The sequence below is a fragment of the Lepidochelys kempii genome, chromosome 10 (genome assembly GCF_965140265.1).
Source record: "Lepidochelys kempii isolate rLepKem1 chromosome 10, rLepKem1.hap2, whole genome shotgun sequence".
NCBI lineage: Eukaryota > Metazoa > Chordata > Testudines > Cheloniidae > Lepidochelys > Lepidochelys kempii.
In genome coordinates this window covers 61,132,653-61,155,323 of record NC_133265.1, presented here as the reverse complement: position 1 = coordinate 61,155,323, position 22,671 = coordinate 61,132,653, and the positions used below count along the sequence as shown (strand labels likewise).

At 38.7% G+C, this 22,671-nt stretch overlaps 1 protein-coding gene across 4 annotated transcripts in view; it reads left to right on the top strand.

Moving 5' to 3' along the window:
* The window catches only part of UNC13C (unc-13 homolog C), a 427,801-nt gene that overhangs the window by 108,192 nt on the left and 296,938 nt on the right, over positions 1–22,671 (top strand). For all 4 annotated transcript variants that reach the window (XM_073303829.1, XM_073303827.1, XM_073303826.1 and 1 more), the window contains exon 6: positions 17,707–17,778. In XM_073303829.1, the coding sequence (XP_073159930.1) occupies positions 17,707–17,778 (72 nt within the window). The remainder of the gene's footprint in view (positions 1–17,706; positions 17,779–22,671) is intronic.

The following is a 22,671-nucleotide window of genomic DNA, read 5'->3' as shown; positions in this document are numbered from 1 at the left end:
CATATAATTTCTATTTGGCTCTTGGGCCAAAACGTTTGCCTACCCATGATCTAGACCAAAGTAAGATCTGGTAATTATGAGTTACTAAATATGATTATATTTCACTTAATATCTACATTTGATTTGAGCTGAAATTATTAATAGAATCAGATAATACCTGAGCGTGCATCTGTGTGTACCATATGGGTAATAAACTATTCAACATAATGCCAAAATAGCTAATGAACACAGCTATTATTCAGTGCTTGGGATACTGATTTGTTTGACTTATTGTGCAAGTGAAAGAGGAAAAACAGACATGTTTTAAAATCCTATATTTAAAATGATTTAAAGATTTATCTATAGTTTTATTATAACATGATGGGATCTGTTACCTTAGCAACCCTTATTACTTAGCAATAGTAATCTAGGCAAAAAATCATGACAGCAAGGGGAAAAGAATTTTAATTCTGTGACCTCTGATTTATGGCGAGTTTAGTCGAGGTTAAGTAGAAATCTTTCAGCTCTGAACAATATTAATTGCTATTCAAGTTTCCTTGAAGAGCCTCATGAACAATTCCTCAAGTTTCATAAATGAGTGGCATCTGCTGAAATAAATGGGTTTAACAGTAGTTATTAAAAGGTTAACCTTAACCAAGTTACCACATTGTATTACTTCAGATACCACAGTTATTTTCTGTACTGGGAAATAACTGCACTATCTCAGATGTCACAAGAATGGTTTCTTTTAAAGCAGAATTATGTACCTTTTAATGAGGAATAATGATAATGACATATCGTGGACAATCCACTGTTGATTAAAATATATAGTCAATTGATTAACAACACTTATGGTTCATTATTAAAAATATTTAAGAGACCAAATAACCAAGCGTAGCCAAATTTATTGCTTAAAAACAAAGCAGTGCAATACAAAAAGTAGACAAACGTACCCTCCTTTTGGGAAGCAATTCTTATCTTGCAGCATATTCACCTTCCACAGGTCTGCTTCCAAGATACACCCTCAAGATCACCTGTATTTTTATAATAGGGTTTTTTGACAATTATAAACCCCTTTATATGCCATTGAAGATTCAACCCCCAATTCCAATTTGTTTCTCTTATACCATGGGGTACTCCACTTATCTTTTGTTTTGGACACAGTTTTCTAGGTACTAATCATTGAGAAGGCATCTCCTAAGCTTGTACCAAGGGCAGATCATGTATCTTGTCTTTTACAAGTCTCATATTCGCTAACGCCAAAAGCTATGTTTAGCTTTGTAGACTGGGATATCTATCTCTTGGTATAAGTGAGCAAAAGTGTTAACATCATTGCCCACATGCTGAATATATGGTGCACCCTATGCCTAACATATGTATTGGTTAGCACCACAAACCATGAATTGTTTACTAAAGAAATTCATGAAACATTTCAGTAAATCAGAAATGTGATGTATTGAAATCAGGAAAATTTAATGATTGAAATTCACAGGGGGAAAAAGTGAACTTTTTCAGATCAATGATAAAGTGACAGTAATATGCTCATCTCTGTCAGAGAAACCCAGTATCCTGGAGAATCAGCTTCAGAATGAACATGCTGTTTGAAAATACAGAGACAGTTGAAAATAACTAAGCTCTACCAAAAACATGGTGCTTCTACTATGTCACCAAAAACCGGATTCATCTTTTTTTAATTGAACATTAGATGATAGCTGCAGAGCTCTTTAAAAATATTTTCCTAGTGAAAGTTATCACTGCCAGCTCAGAAATGACTGTATCCCTTAGTAATGTGGTGGTTAAACTAATACCTGTCTTTTTTTATTACTATTGTAAATAACTGTATGCATAAATGTCACTCATGTGCCTACAAACAGGAAAAAATGAATTATGGAATATCAGATGGGGAATGAAAGAATGCCATTAAGTATTTTTACATGTGTCAATATGATTATCTGTGAATCCTTCAGAAATGTGGAAATAATAATGCTAGAAATGCTTGCTGCTCAGCTGCTTTGACACTGATCAATGTACATATCGTTGTTTGACAGCTTTCAGATAGTAAATCTCCCTAATTATTAATACTCTCTCTAATTTCTTCCATATCACCACTGGATTTGTAAGGCTATGGTAAGTGCTTTTATACCAGTGAATGTTCTGAAATGTCATAGTCTAAAGGATTTCACAATTGTCACATTTCATGCTGACCTTTAATTGCAAATTAGAAATGCTGCTTTATGAGCAAGATGTTAATCCTAAATGAGGATATGGTTTATGAAAGTAGCCATCTGTTGAATAATAATTTTAAAATTACTAGAAATTAAAATATGTACGTATCCTTTTTAAAAAGTGTTTAAATTAAAAAGCTTCCAGTTACAAATGGAAACAAGCAGATAACTTAAGGCCCAATCCTGCCAGGCACAGAGCACCTTCTCATGTGGTATATAGGATCTTTAATGGAAGTTGAGTATGTTCAGCACCTTGAAATTGACGTTGATTTAAATTGATTTTGAATTATTTGGACAATTTGGAAAAAACTTGTTTTTCCAAAATAAATCAACTTTCTGTGCAGTGTAGCAAGAGCTATGCTGCGTATTTGATATTACATCATGTAGAAAATCTGTTTTTTCCAGGCCCTATTTCTGGGGAATCTCCCCATCTGCTTTCCCAGTCTCTGCACCTTCTCTTTTGTCCCCACTGGAAAACACAGTGTTGGCTTAGAATGAACAGCAAGTAAGATGTAATAAGAGAATTCTGCCTGAGTAATCAATCTCAAATGGCTTGTTTTCGGCCGCGCAACACTTCCCATTATTAAAACCCTGTTTTTCAGTTGCTCGTAACTTTATCAACTTTTAGCTATTTGGGCTGAAATTTTCCATGCTGGGTGTCTACCTCAGGCTGTATATTTTTGAAAAAATTCAGCCAAATTCATTCAGTCGCTTACAAAAACAAGGCTAGGAAAAAATGTTATTTTGCCCAGGTTACAAAATTCTGGCGACTTTTTTTTTTTTTGAGAAGTCTCCAAACTTTGAAGCAAGGAATTGCACTTTGGCAGGAGGATGGCTTTTATGCCAGTGATATGGTTTTTGTAGTCCCTGAGCAAACCCGTCCCCAAATGTGGTCAAGTTTATAAGATTTTAAAAAATTCCAGATTGCACATGCTCATTAGAGACTTGCTAGAGCTTCACAGCTAAATTCCCCCAAAATTCTGTTTCAACTGGGCATGCTCCAGCTTGGGACTGAATAGGACTTTCCTTTAAATTGTAGCTCTGGGTTGCCGTGGTCTGGGCCCTGGACTGGCCCTGGAACCAAGAGCAGGTAGTCTTAATTCTGGCATTTCCTGATATTTGAGTGTTTCACTTTGCAAACTTGATAATGTTCTTTTAACAGAGAGTGTGTGTGTGTGTATGTAATATTGTATTGTAAATCATTTTGTAGAAATTCAGAAAAATGGAAATTTACTTTACTTTAGCAATATCCTGTATATAAATGTCATTTTATTTCTCTATAAAGTATCACAGTGTAAAAACCAACATTCTTATCCAGGGGCTTCAATCATTTTTTATATATTTGATCCTTCCTTTGCGATCACTGAGGTAATATACCTTTTCATTGACATCACTTAACTAGAAAATATAACTGATATAAACTCTTGGAATCTGAGGTCTTTGCTCTCATTTACAGTTAGAAGCTCCTTTACACAGCAGTATAAAGGGGCCTTGGGATAAATGTGAATCAGGACCTGAAACTATATAACAAATCTCTCACAGGGTTTTAGTTTCCATTTTTACTCTTCAAAACTGAGATGAGCTTTTACAGCTTATGATGGGTTAGACTCACTTTCCATGAATTACTTTGCAGCCTTGTGTTTATTTTTGGTCTGTTAGCATGAATCTTTCACACAAAGCATGAAGCCCTTTGGTGGGAAAAAAAAAGTCCAGATTAGTTGCCAAGATAGGCTGGTAGACGTAGATTGAATACCATCTGTATATATAAGTATCAACTAGCCCCTAATCACCATATTATCTGAATGCTCTTAAGTATTTTTAAAATAGAGATAACTATAACAGTCTCTTACACACCCTGTCTCCCTTCTCAGACTGTGGCATAATATCCTCTTATAACCTTTAATGAGGGAGGCCCTTTGACTGGACAGCAGGGAATACAAAACATAAATGTAGTAGGGAGGAGGCTCCCCCTTTCCCCCCCCCCCCAACACCGTCTTTGATTCTCTGCTTAACTATTGGCTAGGCAATGGGGAATGAAGCCAGCTGATTGGGTGCTGTTTGCCCTCCCCTCACTATTTAAACTAAACCCAGGCTTTTCTAAACCTCTTACCCTGGCCTCCCTCTCCTTAGTTGTAAATGAGGAGTTGTGTTGCTTATGATACTACAGGTCTGACCAATTACTCTTTTTAGGGATAAGGAAGGAATTTTACCTGTTCGATGTTCCTATAACGCTGTTATGATTACTGACTGGTTATAACTTGTGACCAGTGTCCGGTGACCAGTGGCTAAAAGAGCCAACTGCCAGAGGTAAATGAGACTCAGGATGGCACAGCTGGACCTTGCACATGGTGGGAAAGAGCTGGAAGTCTTTCAGGACTGAAGTTTCCCCCACCCAATCTTGTGACCCTTTACGTTTCTCTGTTGTCTGTTCATGCAGGTGATGATTTGAGTGATCTTTTGAGAAATTTGGGAGTCATTGCTGGTTACATTGACTTAAAGAAGATTATACAGTGTAAATTTCATACATATGTGAATTTAATTTCTTCCTTGTTTCTTGCTATTTGGGTGTCTCCCTTCATATACTTAAGGTCACTTGGTTAAGCGTTGACGTAGCATGAGTATGATACCAGAATGTTGGGTGAAACTTTTTTGATATAAAATTATTAATTCTTTATACTGTGGGACGGTTCTGATTTCTTAGGGAGAATTCCAGGTGTATTGATAAATCAGCATAAACCACAGGACTTGACTGAAACAATAGTCCATTGTCACCTTTTTTTATATAAATTTCTCTCCCATAAAAAAACCCCACATTTGTAGCAGCAAAACAGCAATGATAGTAGGATAGATATATCAAGATTTAAGACACTTATCAAACCAAGTGGGCCAGATCTCAGCTCATACTGACATAGTGACTTTGACTCCAGTGGAATAACACTAGTGTACAAAACCTAAGGTCTGGCCCTGTTTCCATATTACCTTGGAGTGCGATTATTTCACTTTCCGAGAGTATTCCTTAATTATTCATAAAGTAATTTAGGAAATCCTCTTCATATTAGCTTGTTAAATATTTAAAGAAAATCATATACTTCTTATATCTGCTTTATTGAAAAAATAAAATTTGAGATAAAGTGGAAAAAACAATGATTGTGATTAAATTAGTTCATTTCATACCTGTGTATTGCAGAACTTAAGAATTAGTTGTGAGTACATGGTGGTGGAGGTATTGGTAAAAACTTCCTTTTCTTGCTTTCATTCCCTTGTTGGACCTACCTTAATATTCAAGATGACCTCTGATGATGAAAAGGTCACACTCGGATGTCTGTGCTGCAGAAACAGATGGCAAGGGAGAATGAACTTTATTACAGTGGCTCTGAGTAGTAATGCTTTCATTAAAGCTGAGTTGCCATTTTCGTTCTCACCCTGGTTTCTGGGTTTAATACCAAAGCCCTGTCAAATGCTTCAAGATCAGGCATCAACTTTTTTTTTTTTAATAGAAAAATCGTAGGAAGGAGTTAAGTAAATTTGGGTGCCAGTTTGTTTTTTCAGGTGCTTTTTCCCTGTGCCGTAGAGCACGCACACACACACACGCACATATATATTGCAAACCACTAACCCAGGAACTTATCCTTGCAACAAAGCCCATTGCCAACTGTGCCCACATATCTATTCAGGGGACACCATCACAGGGCCTAATAACATCAGCCACACTATCAGAGGCTCGTTCACCTGCGCATCCACCAATGTGATATATGCCATCATGTGCCAGCAATGCCCCTCTGCCATGTACATTGGTCAAACTGGACAGTCTCTACGTAAAAGAATAAATGGACACAAATCAGATGTCAAGAATTATAACATTCATAAACCAGTCGGAGAACACTTCAATCTCTCTGGTCACGCAATCACAGACATGAAGGTCGCGATCTTAAAACAAAAAAACTTCAAATCCAGACTCCAGCGAGAAACTGCTGAATTGGAATTCATTTGCAAATTGGATACTATTAATTTAGGCTTAAATAGAGACTGGGAGTGGCTAAGTCATTATGCAAGGTAGCCTGTGTCCTCTTGTTTTTTCCTACCCCCCCCCAGATGTTCTGGTTTAACTTGGATTTAAACTTGGAGAGTGGTCAGTTTGGATGAGCTATTACCAGCAGGAGAGTGAGTTTGTGTGTGTATGGGGGTGGGGGGATGTGAGAAAACCTGGATTTGTGCAGGAAATAGCCCAACTTGATTGTCATGCACATTGTGTAAAGAGTTGTCACTTTGGATGGGCTATCACCAGCAGGAGAGTGAATTTGTGTGGGGGGGTGGAGGGTGAGAAAACCTGGATTTATGCTGGAAATGGCCCACCTGATGATCACTTTAGATAAGCTATTACCAGCAGGACAGTGGGGTGGGAGGAGGTATTGTTTCATATTCTCTGTGTATATATAAAGTCTGCTGCAGTTTCCACGGTATGCATCCGATGAAGTGAGCTGTAGCTCACGAAAGCTTATGCTCAAATAAATTGGTTAGTCTCTAAGGTGCCACAAGTACTCCTTTTCTTTTTGCGAATACAGACTAACACGGCTGTTACTCTGAAACATTGCAAAGAATATAATTCAGATCTCCAAAGAAGTACATAAATTACCTTTTAATAGTTGAAACAGAACCTGTTTTGAAACTAGTTAGCTATTAAATGATGAAAACTAGCCTGTGGAGAACCTACTTTTGGTCACTTTCCCCTCGGCGTGAGTGCCCTGAAGAAACCTTTAAATTACCTAATAAAATATGGTTTGCTGATTGCTGAACAGCTACTCACATTTTTCTAGCTTTGAATTTTCTCTTTTCAGTTTTAATAGTCTAAAGCTTTATTCACAAGGCAAGCCAGATGTATTTTATTTTCTGACAATAATTGCATCTTTCCAAGCTGTTTTGGAGCTACTTCCACCACACCACATGTTATTACATAATATTCTTGTTTATCTGCACTTTAAACTTCAGATGGACCAAATCCTCCTTTATGATATTGGGACATATGTTAAGAGTGATACAAGTATTATAGTAAAGTTATTTAGTAAGGTAGTGTGTTGGTTGCCTATCTTCTCTCATTGGTCTGTGATACTTTTGGGCAATGGTATCTCTGTGTATTATTTTACTACATATGGGACCAAATCATGAAGATTTTACCCAAGACTTCTCTCTGAAGCTAGAAATTTCATGGCAGAATCAAATGTGGAAATGTTCACATACAGATTGTAATTGAATCCCATGTTAAATCGAGTAACACATTAATATTTGACAATAGCTGAGAATAATAAACAAACTAGGGAAATGCAACATCGATGGAGTTACTATAAAGTGGGTGCATAAGTGGTTGGAAAACCATTCTCAGAGATTAGTTATCAGTGGTTCACAATCATGCTGGAAGGGTATAATGAGTGGGGTCCCGCAGGGATCAGTTCTGGGTCGGTTCTGTTCAATATCTTTATCCAGTGATTTAGATAATGGCATAGAGAGTACACTTATAAAGTTTGCGGGTGATACCAAGTTGGGAGGGGTTGCAAGTGCTTTGGAGGATAGGATTATAATTCAAAGAATGATCTGGACAAACTGGAGAAATGGTCTGAAGTAACTAGGATGAAATTTAATAAGGACAAATACAAAGTACTCCATTTAGGAAGGAACAATCAATTGCACACATACACAATGGGAAATGCCGGCCTAGGAAGGTGTACAGCAGAAAGGGACCTGGGGATCATAGTGGACCACAAGCTAAATAAGAGTCAACAGTGTAACACTGTTGCAAAAAAAAGCAAACATCATTCTAGGACATATTAGCAGGAGTGTTATAAGCAAGACATGAGAAGTAATTCTTCCGCTCTACTCTGTGCTGATTAGACCTCAGCTGGATTATTGTGTCCAGTTCTGGGCACCACATTTCAGGAAAAGATGTGGACAAATTGGAGAAACTCCAGAGAAGAGCAACAAAAATGATTAAATGTCGAGAAAACATGACCTATGAGGAAAGATGGAAAAAAATGGGCTTGTTTAGTCTGGAAAAGAGAAGAATGAGAAGCGATATGACAACAGTTTTCAAGTACATTAAAAGTTTCTGACTAGGAGGAGAGAGAAGAATTGTTTTCTTAACCTCTGAGGATAATACAAGAAACAAAGGGTTTAAATTGAAGCAATGGAGGTTTAGATTGGACATTCGGAAAAATCTTCCTAACTGTCAGAGTGGTTAAGCACTGGAATAAATTGCCTATGGAGATAGTGAAATCTCCATCATTGGAGATTTTTTAAAGCGCAGGTTAGGCAAACACCTGTCAGGGATGGTCTAGATAATACTTAGCCTTGCCATGAGTGAAGGGGGCTGGTCTAGATGACCTCTCAAGGTCCCCTCTAGTCCTACGATTCTATGAATTTTGGCTAATAGGAACACTTACTAAGTTACTGTACATTGAGTTCAGAAAGAAAGGGGATGGTGGTAATACCATATCTGAAAGCATGACATCCATTAAAGTTGATGAGGGAAGTAGCTTGGCCAAAATCACTTGCAACTTAAATGGTCAAGTAAGTAAAACATCAGGTATGAGTAATTAGGTCAGGGCCAAAGCGATGTAACTCACACTGATTTGACAATCCGTTGGGTCTGAGAAGCAAGTGTACTTTATATATTCAGAGTGGGAGGGGTAATATATCACTGTGCTTACCTACATGCCTCCAGCTTTCATCCAGACCACACCACACGATCCATTGTCTATAGCCAAGCTCTACGATACAACCACATTTGCTCCTACCCCTCAGACAGAGACAAACACCTACAAGATCTCTATCAAGCGTTCTTACAATACAGTACCCACCTGCTGAAGTGAAGAAACAGATTGACAGAGCCAGAAAAGTACCCAGAAGTTACCTACTACAGGACAAGCCCAACAAAGAAAATAACAGAACGCCACTAGCCATCACCTTCAGCCCCCAACTAAAACCTCTCCAATGCATCATCAAGGATCTACAACCTTTCCTGAAGGACGACCCATCACTCTCACAGATCTTGGAAGACAGGCCAGTCCTTGCTTACAGACAGCCCCCCAACCTGAAGCAAATACCAGCAACCACGCACCACACAACAAAACCACTAACCCAGGAACCTATCCTTGAAATAAAGCCCATTGCCAACTGTGTCCACATATCTATTCGGGGACACCATCATAGGGCCTAATCACATCAGCCACACTATCAGAGGCTTGTTCACCTGCACATCTACCAATGTGATATACGCCATCATGTGCCAGCAATACCCCTCTGCTATGTACATTGGTCAAACTGGACAGTCTCTACGTAAAAGAATAAATGGACACAAATCAGATGTCAAGAATTATAACATTCAAAAACCAGTTGGAGAACACTTCAATTTCTTTGGGCACTCGATTACAGACCTAAAAGTGGCAATTCTTCAACAAAAAAACTTCAAAAACAGACTCCAGCGAGAGACTGCTGAATTGGAATTAATTTGCAGACTGGATACAATTAATTTAGGCTTGAATAGAGACTGGGAGTGGATGGGTCATTACACAAAGTAAAACTATTTCCCCATGTTTATACGCCTCCCTCCCCCCCGCTGTTCCTCAGACGTTCTTGTCAACTGCTGGAAATAGCCCACCTTGATTATCACTACAAAAGGTCTCCCCCTCCACCCGCTTTCCTGCTGGTAATAGCTCACCTTACCTGATCACTCTTGTTACAGTGTGTATGGTAACACCCATTGTTTCATGTTCTCCATGTATATAAATCTCCCCACTGTATTTTCCACTGCATGCATCCGATGAAGTGAGCTGTAGCTCACCAAAGCTTATGCTCAAATAAATTTGTTAGTCTCTAAGGTGCCACAAGTACTCCTTTTCTTTTTGTGGATACAAACTAACACGGTTGCTACTCTGAAATATAGCAGGAAAAGTAATTAGCTGGTAGGTGTCAGATAAAACATGCTTCTCTACTTTAACATTGACCCACATCATGCCCAGTACTTTCATGGGTCAAATTAAGCCCTGGTATGAGAGGAAACTATTCCCATTTGCTTTCTTCCCAATCCCTTATAGCTGAGTTGAATTTGGCCCAGCAGAATGCTGAATTAGTGCAAATTATACTCATTTTACACACACACCGAGCCAGTTACTTTAGCTACTGGGAGGGAGACTTCAGAGCATCTATCACAGTGGGGAGAGGTTATAATATCTGGAAAAAGAAGGAAGCAGAGGGCCTGAGAGCTAAGAGGAAATGGAGGGAAGAATGAGATAAGGGGTTTTTTTAACTGATGAGGGAAAGCTTGGATCCATGGGGGAGGAACTATCTCTCTCTCTCATGAGTATGTGTACATGTGGGTTTATACACCAATCTACAATGTTGTGAATCTTTTTCTTGTTCCTTGCTTAATTATGGCAAGGCCTGTCTACTAGGTACCTGCAAATGTTCTGGTATTTCATCTTGTCTTTAGGTGAATGCTTCAGAACCTTTGCTAAGGACCTTCCCACTACCCTTGTTGTTAATTTCACATTTCTGTAGTATAATTCTTGTGGGCCTAGTGCACTGTCAACTTTTAATATTTTTAATTGCCTAATTATCTGCTCTGTTGCAATGGCAAAGCCTCTGAACGTCTCACATTGCTCTCCAAGAAAATATATCTAAGTTCTTTGAAAGCTGCCTTCCGCTTATAGTGGGAATATCCATTTAGGCCCCAGGCACTGCCATTTTCTCCTGCCCCTCAAGGCCACAGCTGTCCTGTTGTAGGCATACTTGCTTTTTATGTATTTCAATAACTTCCCAGTGATCACAGATAATTATTTTAATTCCATTTACTCTTGTTACCTTTTTTGTTAAATACTTTGACTCTATTATTTTTAGTCCCTCCCCCAAACAGTTTACAATCGGAGGCTCCAGTCCTGCAACTAATATCATCTGCCTATGTGTGAGGCCTCATTGACTTCAATGGAGCTCTACATTGGCATTCCAGGACACCCACATGCTATCAGTTGCAGAACTGAGTCCTAAACAGACAAAAGGTGGATGGAAAGGGATGCACCGTGCAAGCCGAGTGATTGGCAAACCTCATATAAATTCCATGGTTGTGTTGTGTTTGTGTTTGTTTTGTTTGTTAGGGGTGGGTATTTATTTTGAGATTTATTTACATACCTACATGAAATGTATAATGGGCCAGGTGTGGGGCAAAAAGGAAAGGCAGGAGGGGATTAATTAATAAGAAACACCTAAAACAACATTGCAGACATTGTGAGGTAGGGGGCATAGAAGAGAAAAGAAGCAGGCAGAAAGGGTGAGGAGGAATATGGAGATCAGTGAGATTGCGATTGACAGCAAAAGATTTGTGAGGAGGAAACACAGCCAATCAATAGAGGGGAAAGAATATCTGTACCAATTGAAGGAGAGGGAGTCTGAGGTATCACCGCTGTCCAGAGGCTGCTAGAATAAGTTACTGGCATCTTCCTGGCTAGAGGACGGGTGGGGCGGCAGGGCCCATCTGCCCCTAGATAGTGATGGTGCTCTCAGAGGAGGCATGATTGCAAAGGTCCAGCAGGCAATGGGAAAATGGGGGTCCTGGCTGCACTTCAGCTCTCTTCTCCACCAACCCATGTGTTCCAGGAGGTTGCAAGTGTCTTTAAACTTCACTGCTGTCTTAGTTGTCCAACAGACCTCTTTCCTTTATGTCATCACAACAGGCAGCTTTAGTCACCCCCATGACTTTTCATTGAACATTTTAATTGTTGTTTAATTCTAATCCCAACATGCTTCCCATCACTACTTTTCAGAGTTTCTGCTATTATAACATCTTGTATAATTGTTTTTATTATTTAAGACCTGAGGCCAAAATCAGAGGTGATGTATAAGTTGCTCATTAGTCTGGGGGTGGGGATAACGGGGAATGCGCAAGTGAGTATAAGACTAGGTTGTTGTAACTTACATACCAAGGAGCTGAGAGAAGGTATAAAAAAAAGCACAAGTTAAAATAGATGGTGTCCTACTTTAACTAATACTTTCATACACCTTCTGCTAGTTGCTTTTTCTTCTATGCCCTTCTCTCTCAGAATTTAGCATGCAAATAACACCTGCATAGATTCCTGTACCCTGAGTGGACCAAATTCACAGATGGTAATGGTAAGATGCAAGTTGGTATTTGGACGTGAGTGTACGAGAGTCTGGTGATCTAACTTACATACCAAGGGTGCTAGACAAAAGGTGTATATTAGACCCACTTATTTGGATGTGCCTCTTAATTTGGCTTCAGGTCTGATATCAGCTATGTTAGTTGATGCGCATATAGAGATCAAACCAATTCTTTATTACCTCCTTCTAGTTTTTCTTTCCATATATAGGCCATTAAAATTTCTCAGTATGAGGACTCTTGGCCATTTCATGCTTTCAAAACATTTTTTCTATCAGTTTATATCCTAACTGTTGTTCATGATGTATAGCATATCCTTTTCTTTCCTACTTCTCTTATATCCAGGCCATTGCCAAATCCTGCTGTGTCTTTCTCCACAGCATTTCCATTATTCATCCCTTCCTTTCCATTCCTTCTGCCAAGATGATAGTCCATGCTCTGGTAATGTGTTGTCTTGGCCTATTCCTCACTTCTTGATTTCAGCACTGGTCCCCACCCCAACCCCCCCAACCCCTCCAGCCCCTCCCCACTCCTGCCGCCCTTCATTCCCTGTCTACTCAATTGCAGAGCTCTCTATAACTCTCTCTCTGACCCCATCTTCTCCTCCATCCCCCCCTCTGCATTCCACACATGCTTTTTCTCCTGAATATGCCCTTTGTCTCCTTTGGCCAGTCCAGAATTCCTGCTGCTCTGTATGTTGGATCAGTATCCTGGTCTTAACAGAGGACATACTCCTTCCATGGAGCAAGTCTAATAACTTTTAGAGGAAAACTAGTTTTTTTTTTCTACCTCCTATCCCTATTGATGCTCCCACTGCTCACTCCTCTTCTTATGAAGTTCTTCCCATTTGCTCCCCCTCTTTTTGAGGCTCCAGCTGCTAAAAAAAGAAAAACATACTCATTGCTGATTCTTTCATGTCTGGCCACATGGTTCCCACCTCCTAGGGTCTGGCCAGGACTCTCACTGCCTCCTTTCAAAAAATATCCTAAAAGGCCACCTGCTCCATGAATCATTCCATCTTCAAGGTTTCTACTCTATTCTATATTTGTTCTCTATTGTAGGATATTAATGACTTTTTGTGCTTTTTATAGTATGTCTACACCAGAAAGAAAGACCCACAGCAGTGAGTCTCAGAGACTGGGTCAGGTGATTTGGGCTGCACTGCAGGGCTAAAAATAGCAGTGTAGACATTCAGGCTCAGGCTGGAGCCCAGGTTCTGAAACCCAGCCCAAGCCTGAATGTCTACACTGCTATTTTTAGCCCTATAGCAGGAGCCCCGTGAGCCCAAGTCAGTTGACCCAGGCTCTGAGACTTGTTACCACAGAGTTTGTCTTGCTGTATAGACACATCCTGAGACTGTAAGTTCTTCATAGCAGGCCTGTCTACTTGTTGAATGCTCCTTTAGTACAGCACAACATATTCTGACAGTGCTTCATAAATAAAATTAATCCCTATAATAACTTTGCTCACTGAAATCTTGCTAAGCTCTGTTCATTAGGACTCTTCACTTTTGCTCCTTTCTCACAAATCCCTCTTGATCAGGATATGCAGGAAAACGAGGACAGACAGAGGAATGGTTTAAAGCAGGCTGTTATTAACTTAACATTGGGGAAGGGCACTCTCTCTGCCCTGGGTCCCTCTGACGCATCTAAGTGGGTCACAGAGTCATAGAGTTAAAGGGACCACTAGATCTGTGATCTCCCATCTACTCTACTTACCACCCACACACTAAATCCAACAACTGAAATTAGATCAAAGTATTACAGCCCACAGAAAACTTAGACTATTATGTGCCAGAGGCGGAGAATAGGAGGGACAGAAGTGCACAAATGCTCAAGGCCCCTGCAATGTCAGGAAATGGATTAAGTCAGATACACCCAAATAATCCTGGCAAATGACTCACATGCGGCACAGGGAGGTGAAAAAACATCCAGGTCACTGTTGATCTGACTTGGGGGAAAGTTCCTTCCCATCCCCACATGCAGCAATCAGTCAGACCCTGAGCACATGAGCAAAAACCAGCCAGACAAGCTCCCAGCGCCACCTCAGAGGGCTGTCTCTCACTGTCCAGTGTCCCATTTCCAGCCATGGCAATCTCTGGTGCTTCCGAGGAAGAAGACGAAATCCCCTCAGAATACTTGAGGCAGGAGGGCAAATTCCTTCCTGACCCCTGTAGTGGGCTGGCTGCAGTCCTGAAACATGCTTTCAGGAACATAAGACATAAACCACAAGTGAGCCCCAGGGCTATTGACCCTGCTCCCATCATACACTTGTACTTATACATTCGTCCAGCTCTTTCATAAAACAAATTAAGTTGTTTGGCCGCAACAGCTGTTCCAGAACCTCACCCCCTGATGGTTGGAAACCTAATTTTCAGCACAGAGTTACAGGGTTTCTACGATATAACTCATAAATCTGTTACCCCTGCAAGGCCTTTTATCCACACTGGCCACTAGAGGTGTCAGCAATTAATTTGGTTGGACCCCAACCTCCATTATGACTTGAGGCACAGTTCTGAGCAAGGGATAATAGGTTAACTGTGCAACTCCTGGAGTAGGCCTGGGAGAGTTTGTGCCTCACAGATACCCCATTAAAGCAAATTCCCTCCTTGCTTCCCTTTTTTTCTCTAATAGCAAATAACACCACTCCCTATACTGGCTCATCTGCACTGGCTGGTGCATTGTTGCAGGTCATAGTAAACATTCCATCCACTCGCTGCCCTACATGCTCACAGCTGAGGTTCTTACTCTCCTTACACTCCTGCACTAATGCATAATCCAAGTCACTGTCTAGCCCAAAATGAGTAGCACCACATATTGTGAAATGAAAAGCAGTGTCTTGTTTTGTAAGCAGACGAGACTTAAAGGTTAGCGGTCACAACTATGAAGGGAACTTTCTGCAAGCAACTTAGCGTAACTGACCACTCTCCGGGCTTTAAAAAAAGAAATCCTGCTAGCAAACCAACAAAATACGTGTATTTAGCCTGCTAATTCCTGTCTGAGTCCTTTATACTCTGGAGCTCCATTGGCTACCAGTGGAAGTTGTTGCCTGCCCACACATAGCTTCATAACAAATTTTGGCTACTCTTTCTCTTCTCTGATTTGTCAGCCCACAGTATGAAGCGTTGTCACAGTAAGTTTGAAAAGCAAAACCTGGGAGATATTTAAATCGTCCCTATCATAAACATTCTATTTTATCAGCTTCACCAGCACACACATTTTCAATGTGCCCTATTTATAGAAATAAAAGAGAGAGATGGCAACAGACAGGCAGACCGAATTATTTAGTTATTAATGACTAGCTAAGAAAATTAATTGAATGAATCTCACAGGTTAGGTAAATTGCTGAGAGTTTAAGAAATAAAAAAGATTGCTTGGCTCATCTGTTAACTGTAATAGGATAGTGATGAAGCAAATCAAATATTTCCATGCCAAGGTCTTTTTCTTACACCATAATTAGTTTCACAAGATTAATATTTTTATATCTCTCTGCAAGTTTAATTATTATCGAGGGAAACTTGTTGAAAATTGGATGACTAGACCAGCAGGAGAAAGTAAACATTTAAAAAGTTAAAATGAACAGTCTTAATGTACAAAAATCCATTTCAAATTATCTCTAAGTTCAAAATTAAACTGGAAAGAATCTCAAGTTTTCACTCCAGCCAAAACTTCATGGGCCAGCTCCTCAGCTGGTGTAAATTGGTGTGCTTGTGGTCCAATATGTGGTCACCAAAACATATAGTGTAGTAGGCACAATGGTTTAAATTAAGGAGCTCAGAGGGAAAAATATTTCCTGGAATTTCTGCAAAAATGAATTATAGAGACCGAGCAGGCAGCAACGTGAACATCCCAATCAGGGCAATAGACTTGAGGGTCTGTGAGGGCTCTGAGGGCTCTAATTGTTCATCCTTAACACACTAGCCCACAAGAAAAGAGGTGCATGACAAGGCAGAGGCTGGGTAAGAGAAGCGAAGTGATAGAAGCCTTCAGACACTCCTGGAATGATTTACTTTGACTGGGAAGGGAATGCTTTAGCTCAGCTTCCGTGGTAACAATATTTTACAGTGATGCAAGGGTATTACTGCTGGGATTTTGTGTAGTGGAATAAATCCTGTATATTCCCCCAAGAATGAAAGGGGCCTTCTGGCTCTAGGACTGATACAGTTCTACTACACAATAGTGCCGGCAGTATTTGTGGAGGCTGTGTGTGCTGCCTAATACCTCACAAGGCTTATTTCTGTGGTTAATTGTTAAGGACCCATTTTAGGTGATCACAATAGCAATAAAGAATGCACCCAGGCACTGGGATAGCATGTAGCCACCTTGTTTTTTATATAAAAGATTTTGTTTGTTTGTTTGTTTTACCTGCTTTTGCATGTGCCGTTTTGGAGCTGATGGGTAGAAGTAAGCCACATCAGCAATCAGCAAGGTCTTAAGTGCAAATCTTTACTGGCTTACTACTGCCAGGTGCTGAGCACCCTTAATGCCCATTTTACCCATTGGAATGCACTCACGGAAGTGCTCAGTGTGATGCAGAATGGATCCCTACCATAACTCCAGATAAGTTACCATAAATCAAACCAAACATGACACCAGACACTCCCCCTACCCGGGTTTCATCCCAGTCTTCAGAACCCAGCAGCCATTCTTATAGCCTCTATTCTGAATAGCTGGCCAAAGAGAGAGGAAGAAGGGAGATAGAGTTAATCCTTTCCTAGCTGAAGAGCATTTTCACTCTACCCTGACCCTTTCAGAATGCTGAGTGAATATTGTTGGCTTCTTTGATAAAGACTTATTTTCTTTTTCTGTCATAAAGTTTTCTGCAGCATCTTTTGGGAAAGGGAAATATTTCTCACACACACACAAATGTTAAAAATGGTCAGTGACTTAAAAAAAGAATGATTCAGGCTGGCAACTTGAATTCTAAGCCCAGTGCAAAATAATCTCCAAATTGCTGCAGACGTGTCCTGCTACCACATTAGTGCAGGATGCCTGTCCTTGTAGCATATGAATTTGCTTGGCAAAGCGGAAAAATAGAGACAGCCTGTGGGTTAAAAAAACTGAGCCGTAAAACCCTGAATAACAGGTTTTATATTAGGAGTGGCAGTTCGGCTAGGCACTGCCAATAGAAACAATAATGATTGTTGGAAAGTGTGCTTCCATTATGTACTGTAACATTAAAAGTTCTGTGCAGTAAACAATAACTGAAATTTATTCATCACTTTGTTACAATTTTGCTTAAACTCACATAGAATAACATTATCAACCCCTCTTTTTTCCATTAAATTCTATAGTTAGTATTACAGGTGTATTTGATAACTTTTTTTGTGTTCACTTTAAACAGACACTTGCTGCCCGAAAGTCTGGTATATCCCTGGCCATGGTTATCCGGACTTCCATAAACAATGAAGAAATGGTAAGTGCTTTACAGTGGAAGTTGTGTTCATTTAAATAATGAAGAAACTTTGATAGAGCTATTTGAACATCTATTATTAATGTTATGCAAAAGATAATGATGTTGAAAATTTTGTTTCGTCTTGACTGGGCATTTTGATAGTATTGCTGTTTATTTATTTATATATTTTCTGGAAGCACCAAGATGTTCTTCCCTATACAAGTGCCCTGTGTTGCTATGTGCTTTACAAACATATAGAAAGACATGGTCCCAAAAGCAAATTTTACAGTCTAAGAAAAAAACAGCCAGCAAATCTCAAAAGTAAGGGACATCTAAATGTACTGTTTGTCTCATACAAACCCAGGGCTTTTTGCCTTCATTAGAGCAAAATAAATAAGAAATGCTAAATTAGGCTCTTAGGATCGTATATTTATCTTAAAATAATAAATGGCCCGTTATTTTAGACTTCGTAATATGTAGTTTGGTCTAATATATTGCTTCTTAATATATTGGTCTAAGCATCTGGTATGGAAAACCTGGATTCCTTGAACAATTGGTTCAAACCTCTTCAGAAGTCATTCAGTCCTTTGTCATTCCAGGATAGAATAAACTGATTTCGTGCCATTTACTATGTGGGGACTTTTAGATGAGACAATTAAAAAAAAAAACAAACCCAAGGTCCTGTCTGATATGACAGGACAATATTGATCTTTTATTCTTTTTCATAAGAGCAGAGATTGATTCTAAACTTCTAAATTTTCCCTTCCCCCTCTGCTATGCAACCTGGCTAGTTAAGCAGCCTGGCTTGTTCTTACAGGATAAAAGGTGTTACATAAATGTAAGAAAAGGAGGACTTGTGGCACCTTAGAGACTAACAAATTTATTTGAACATAAGCTTTCGTGAAAGCTTATGCTCAAGTAAATGTGTTTTAGTCTCTAAGGTGCCACAAGTACTCCTTTTCTTTTTGAGAATACAGACTAACAGGGCTGCTACTCTGAAACCTGTCATAAATGTAAGAGATTATTATCTCTAAGAGTTTTTGTTTGGTCTGTCTTTCTGAATCATTCCAGTCTGGCATTTAACCCGTATGTATATTTTTGCAGATTTAGAGCAGTGGGGGGGAAAAGCCTGGGTTGATTTAATTTGGTCTGTCATGACTCTCACTTGAAATGGGTCATGAGAGACATTTTTATTTTATAAAACATTTATTTTATGTGCATTCTGTTTATGGGAAACTGTCCTTTTAAAGATGTTTAACAGTGCTATAAACAGGATTTTGACAAGTGCCTACTGCCTTTCCATGCCTGTTACACTTTGTTATGTCATAGTTTACCCATTGGATTAGATTGCAAGGACCACGTGTAATTTTTCACTACTGATAGGCATCTAGCAGCCTTTTGGTTACAATAAAAATAATCACCAATAATAAGAAGTGTAGTGGTATATGGTGGACTAGAATAATTATTTCCCACATAAACTTACAGTGACAATCACATTCTGATAATCTGGCCATAACCATTTCCCACCAGTATTTTGCAAAAGAGGGTTGTTTTAGTCAAGAACACAATAGATGTCATTCTCTCCATGGAGATTTGAAGTGTAATGCGAGTAATTTTGCCTGGCTAAACCTAGCATGATTAAACAGAAGCACTAATTTGAGGGATAAAGGGCACTCATGTGACTCCCCCCCAGTTACCAGTCCAAACATATTCTTCTTTGATTTATTCTCCTTTGAGAAAATGAAACACATTGCATTTTCTTATAATGTAGTTAGGCTCCACAGTGGACATGCTGCAGGTAGAAAAGTGGAGAGGTTGCTAGTGGGCTACATCTTGATATTGAAGACCTTCAAAGGAGGCCCCGTAATTTGACTGGAGATGGTGTGGTGCCATGGGTAATCATAAAGGAATAAGCTGGTAGTGTTCAAAAATAGAATACTGAAGTGGAAAACAACTAGTGTTTAAAATTATCCTTTTCAATAAAAGCAGCAGTTACCTTGTGCTGCAGTCTCAAAATAGCAACAAAGGTTGATAGGGCAAAAACAAAGTATGGAATCGTAAAAAAACCGACAGGCACAGAAAAATATAATTTACATAAACCAAAATACATCACACAGCTAGTACAAAATACACATGTTTTTCTGTTATTTATTTCATATGATTATGAAAATAGCTGGCCACATTTACAAAATTTAAAAGCAATCCATATGTATTACTAACAGATGCCCACGAAAAGACAATTTCTAATCATTACCAACTCCTGCGACAATCAGTATCCATTCAGCCACTGACTCAAATCAGCAAAAAAAAAAAGCGGGGGGGGAGGGGGAGATAGAGGCAGGCAGATTCAACAAATTCATTTGCACTGCGTTTTGTTTTGTTTTTCTGAGAACTGTAAGAGGGAGCAAGTTGTAGAGCTGACATATTTATTGTTGACAAATGAATGATAATGCAGACTGGAAGGACTCATTTTAACCACACTGTTCGATTCTGAATTAACTGTAATCACTTGGGGAAAAAAGCAGGGGTCCTTTCAATGAAAATGTCTGCTCCATATGTGTCGGCAGTCGGGAAAGTTAATACAGTGTTAGGATGCATAAAGAATAGGATGGAAAATAATACTGCATATATTATAAGTTTGTTATATGCCTTGAGCTTGATAACTGTTTTCAGTTCAAGTCAGCCCATATCAAACAACGTGTACCAGAAATAGAAGTCTGAAAACAGACAACAAACATGATTACAAGCATAGGAAGACATCTGCATGGTGAGAGATGAAAAGATTAAGTCTGATAGATTTAGAAAGGAGAGGAATAGGGGGAGCCTGTTATATGACAGTTATATAAAGAATGGTATAGAAAAGGCAAACTGGGCACATATAGGGGACATACAATAAAATTGAAAGGCAACAAATTTAAAACTTGATAAAAGGATATACTTTTCTACCGAATGCATAAGTAACCAGTGGAACTCACTGCCACAAGTTATCATTGAGACCAAGAGCTCAGCAGGATTGAAACAAGGAACAGACATTTACATGAATAGTAGGAACATCCAATTATGGACAGGCTGAAAGGTAATGGATGTAAACCCTCAATCTTTAGTGAATGAGACGTCCATTAGTTGACAGGAGTTAGGAAATAGCTTTCCTTATGGGCAGGTTATCCCATTATAGAGTGTTTTACAGCTATTTCTGGGGTGTCAGGTAATGATCACTGTTTGAGGCAGGATACTGGGCTGGCTGGACAACGGAATTTTCTGGATCAAGCCAGATGTCAACTTTCAGCTGATGATTTCTGCCCAGAATAAATTGCCACCTACCTCCCATAAATTAAACTCTTGGAATAGACTGTGTAAGGTTCGCTGCTCCATACACATGCTACAGTGGGACATCATTATGATACGTAGTTAATACGTGTAGTCTAAAGCCCTGATTCAGCAGAGTACTTAAGCATGTGCTTAATGTTGTTAACGTCACTGAGACTTAATTATGTGCTTAAAGTTAAAGCATAAATTTAACTGTTTTGCTGAATCAGAGCCATAACACTGTAGGTTTGTGGTATGTCACTGGTGCTCAAAATACTGGAAGCATAATTATTTGTTTTTTGTCCTTTTCTTAAAAGGAATCAAAAGTTCAAAAAGCATGTGACACAGTGCTTGAGTGAAATTATCTCCAATTGTCTAAGGAGAATAAATGGATAATTTTTCAGTATTGGAGGATTTTGCTGTGCATTAACAGTGCCTAGATATTGCTGTGAATGGTGTGCTATAAATATACACAATAGATCAGGACAGAATACGATTACGAATGAAAGCATTCTGAGTACTGGATAATAAGATATATAAAATTATCCTTTTGCTACATGTTAAATAGCACAGAATCCATTGAATTCTTGTTGTTGGTTAGCAAAAGACTGTTCTTACCAAACATATATACATAAATATCATTTGTAATATTGGGCTGTCAAGCGATTAAAAAATTAATTGTAATTTAAAACATTAATTGCATTTAATCACACAATTAATTGCACTGTTAAACAATAGAATACCATTTATTTAAATATTTTTGGCTGTTTCCTACATATTCAGATAAACAAGAGTTGGGAAGTATTATCTCCTATAAATGTAAACAAGCTTGTTTGTCTGAGTGATTAGCTGAACAAGAAGTAGGACTGAGTGGACTTGTAGGCTGTAAAGTTTTACATTGTTTTATTTTTGAGTGCAGTTATTTTTTGTACATAATGCTACATTTGTAAGTTGCACTTTCACAATAAAGAGATGGTATTACAGTACGTGTATGAGGTGAATTGAAAAATACTATTTCTTTTATCACTTTCACAGTGCAAATATTTGGAATCAAAAATAATATAAAGTGAGCAATTTGTATTCTGTGTTGTAATTGAAATCAATATATTTGAAAATGTAGAAAACCCCAAAAATATTTAGTAAATTTCAATTGGTATTCTATTGTTTAGCAGTGCAATTAAAACTGTGATTGATCACGATTAATTTTTAAAATTGTGATTAAGTTTTTTGAGTTCTTGTGAGTTAACTGTGATTAATCAACAACCCTAGTAATATTATACTGTCCTTTAACAAATATGAGTAAGTTTTTATTTCAAAGACACAACTTGTAAACCAGTTATTCAGACAAAACATTTTTTTATCTTTGAATTTCCCATAATAGCCTGGTGCTAAATAACAAAAAAACAAAACATGTATTTTTGGGCTTCTGTGCTATTTACCACAAAGCAAAAGGATTATATAAAATGTGTTTCTTTCAGGGACTACTACAGTTTATTTTGATTTCTTTATACAATGTAATGGTCCAAATCTTAGAAATGAAATATACCCTGTTGAAATCAATGGAATTGAATAGGATGAAAAACATGGCAGGATTTTCACTGATGTGAC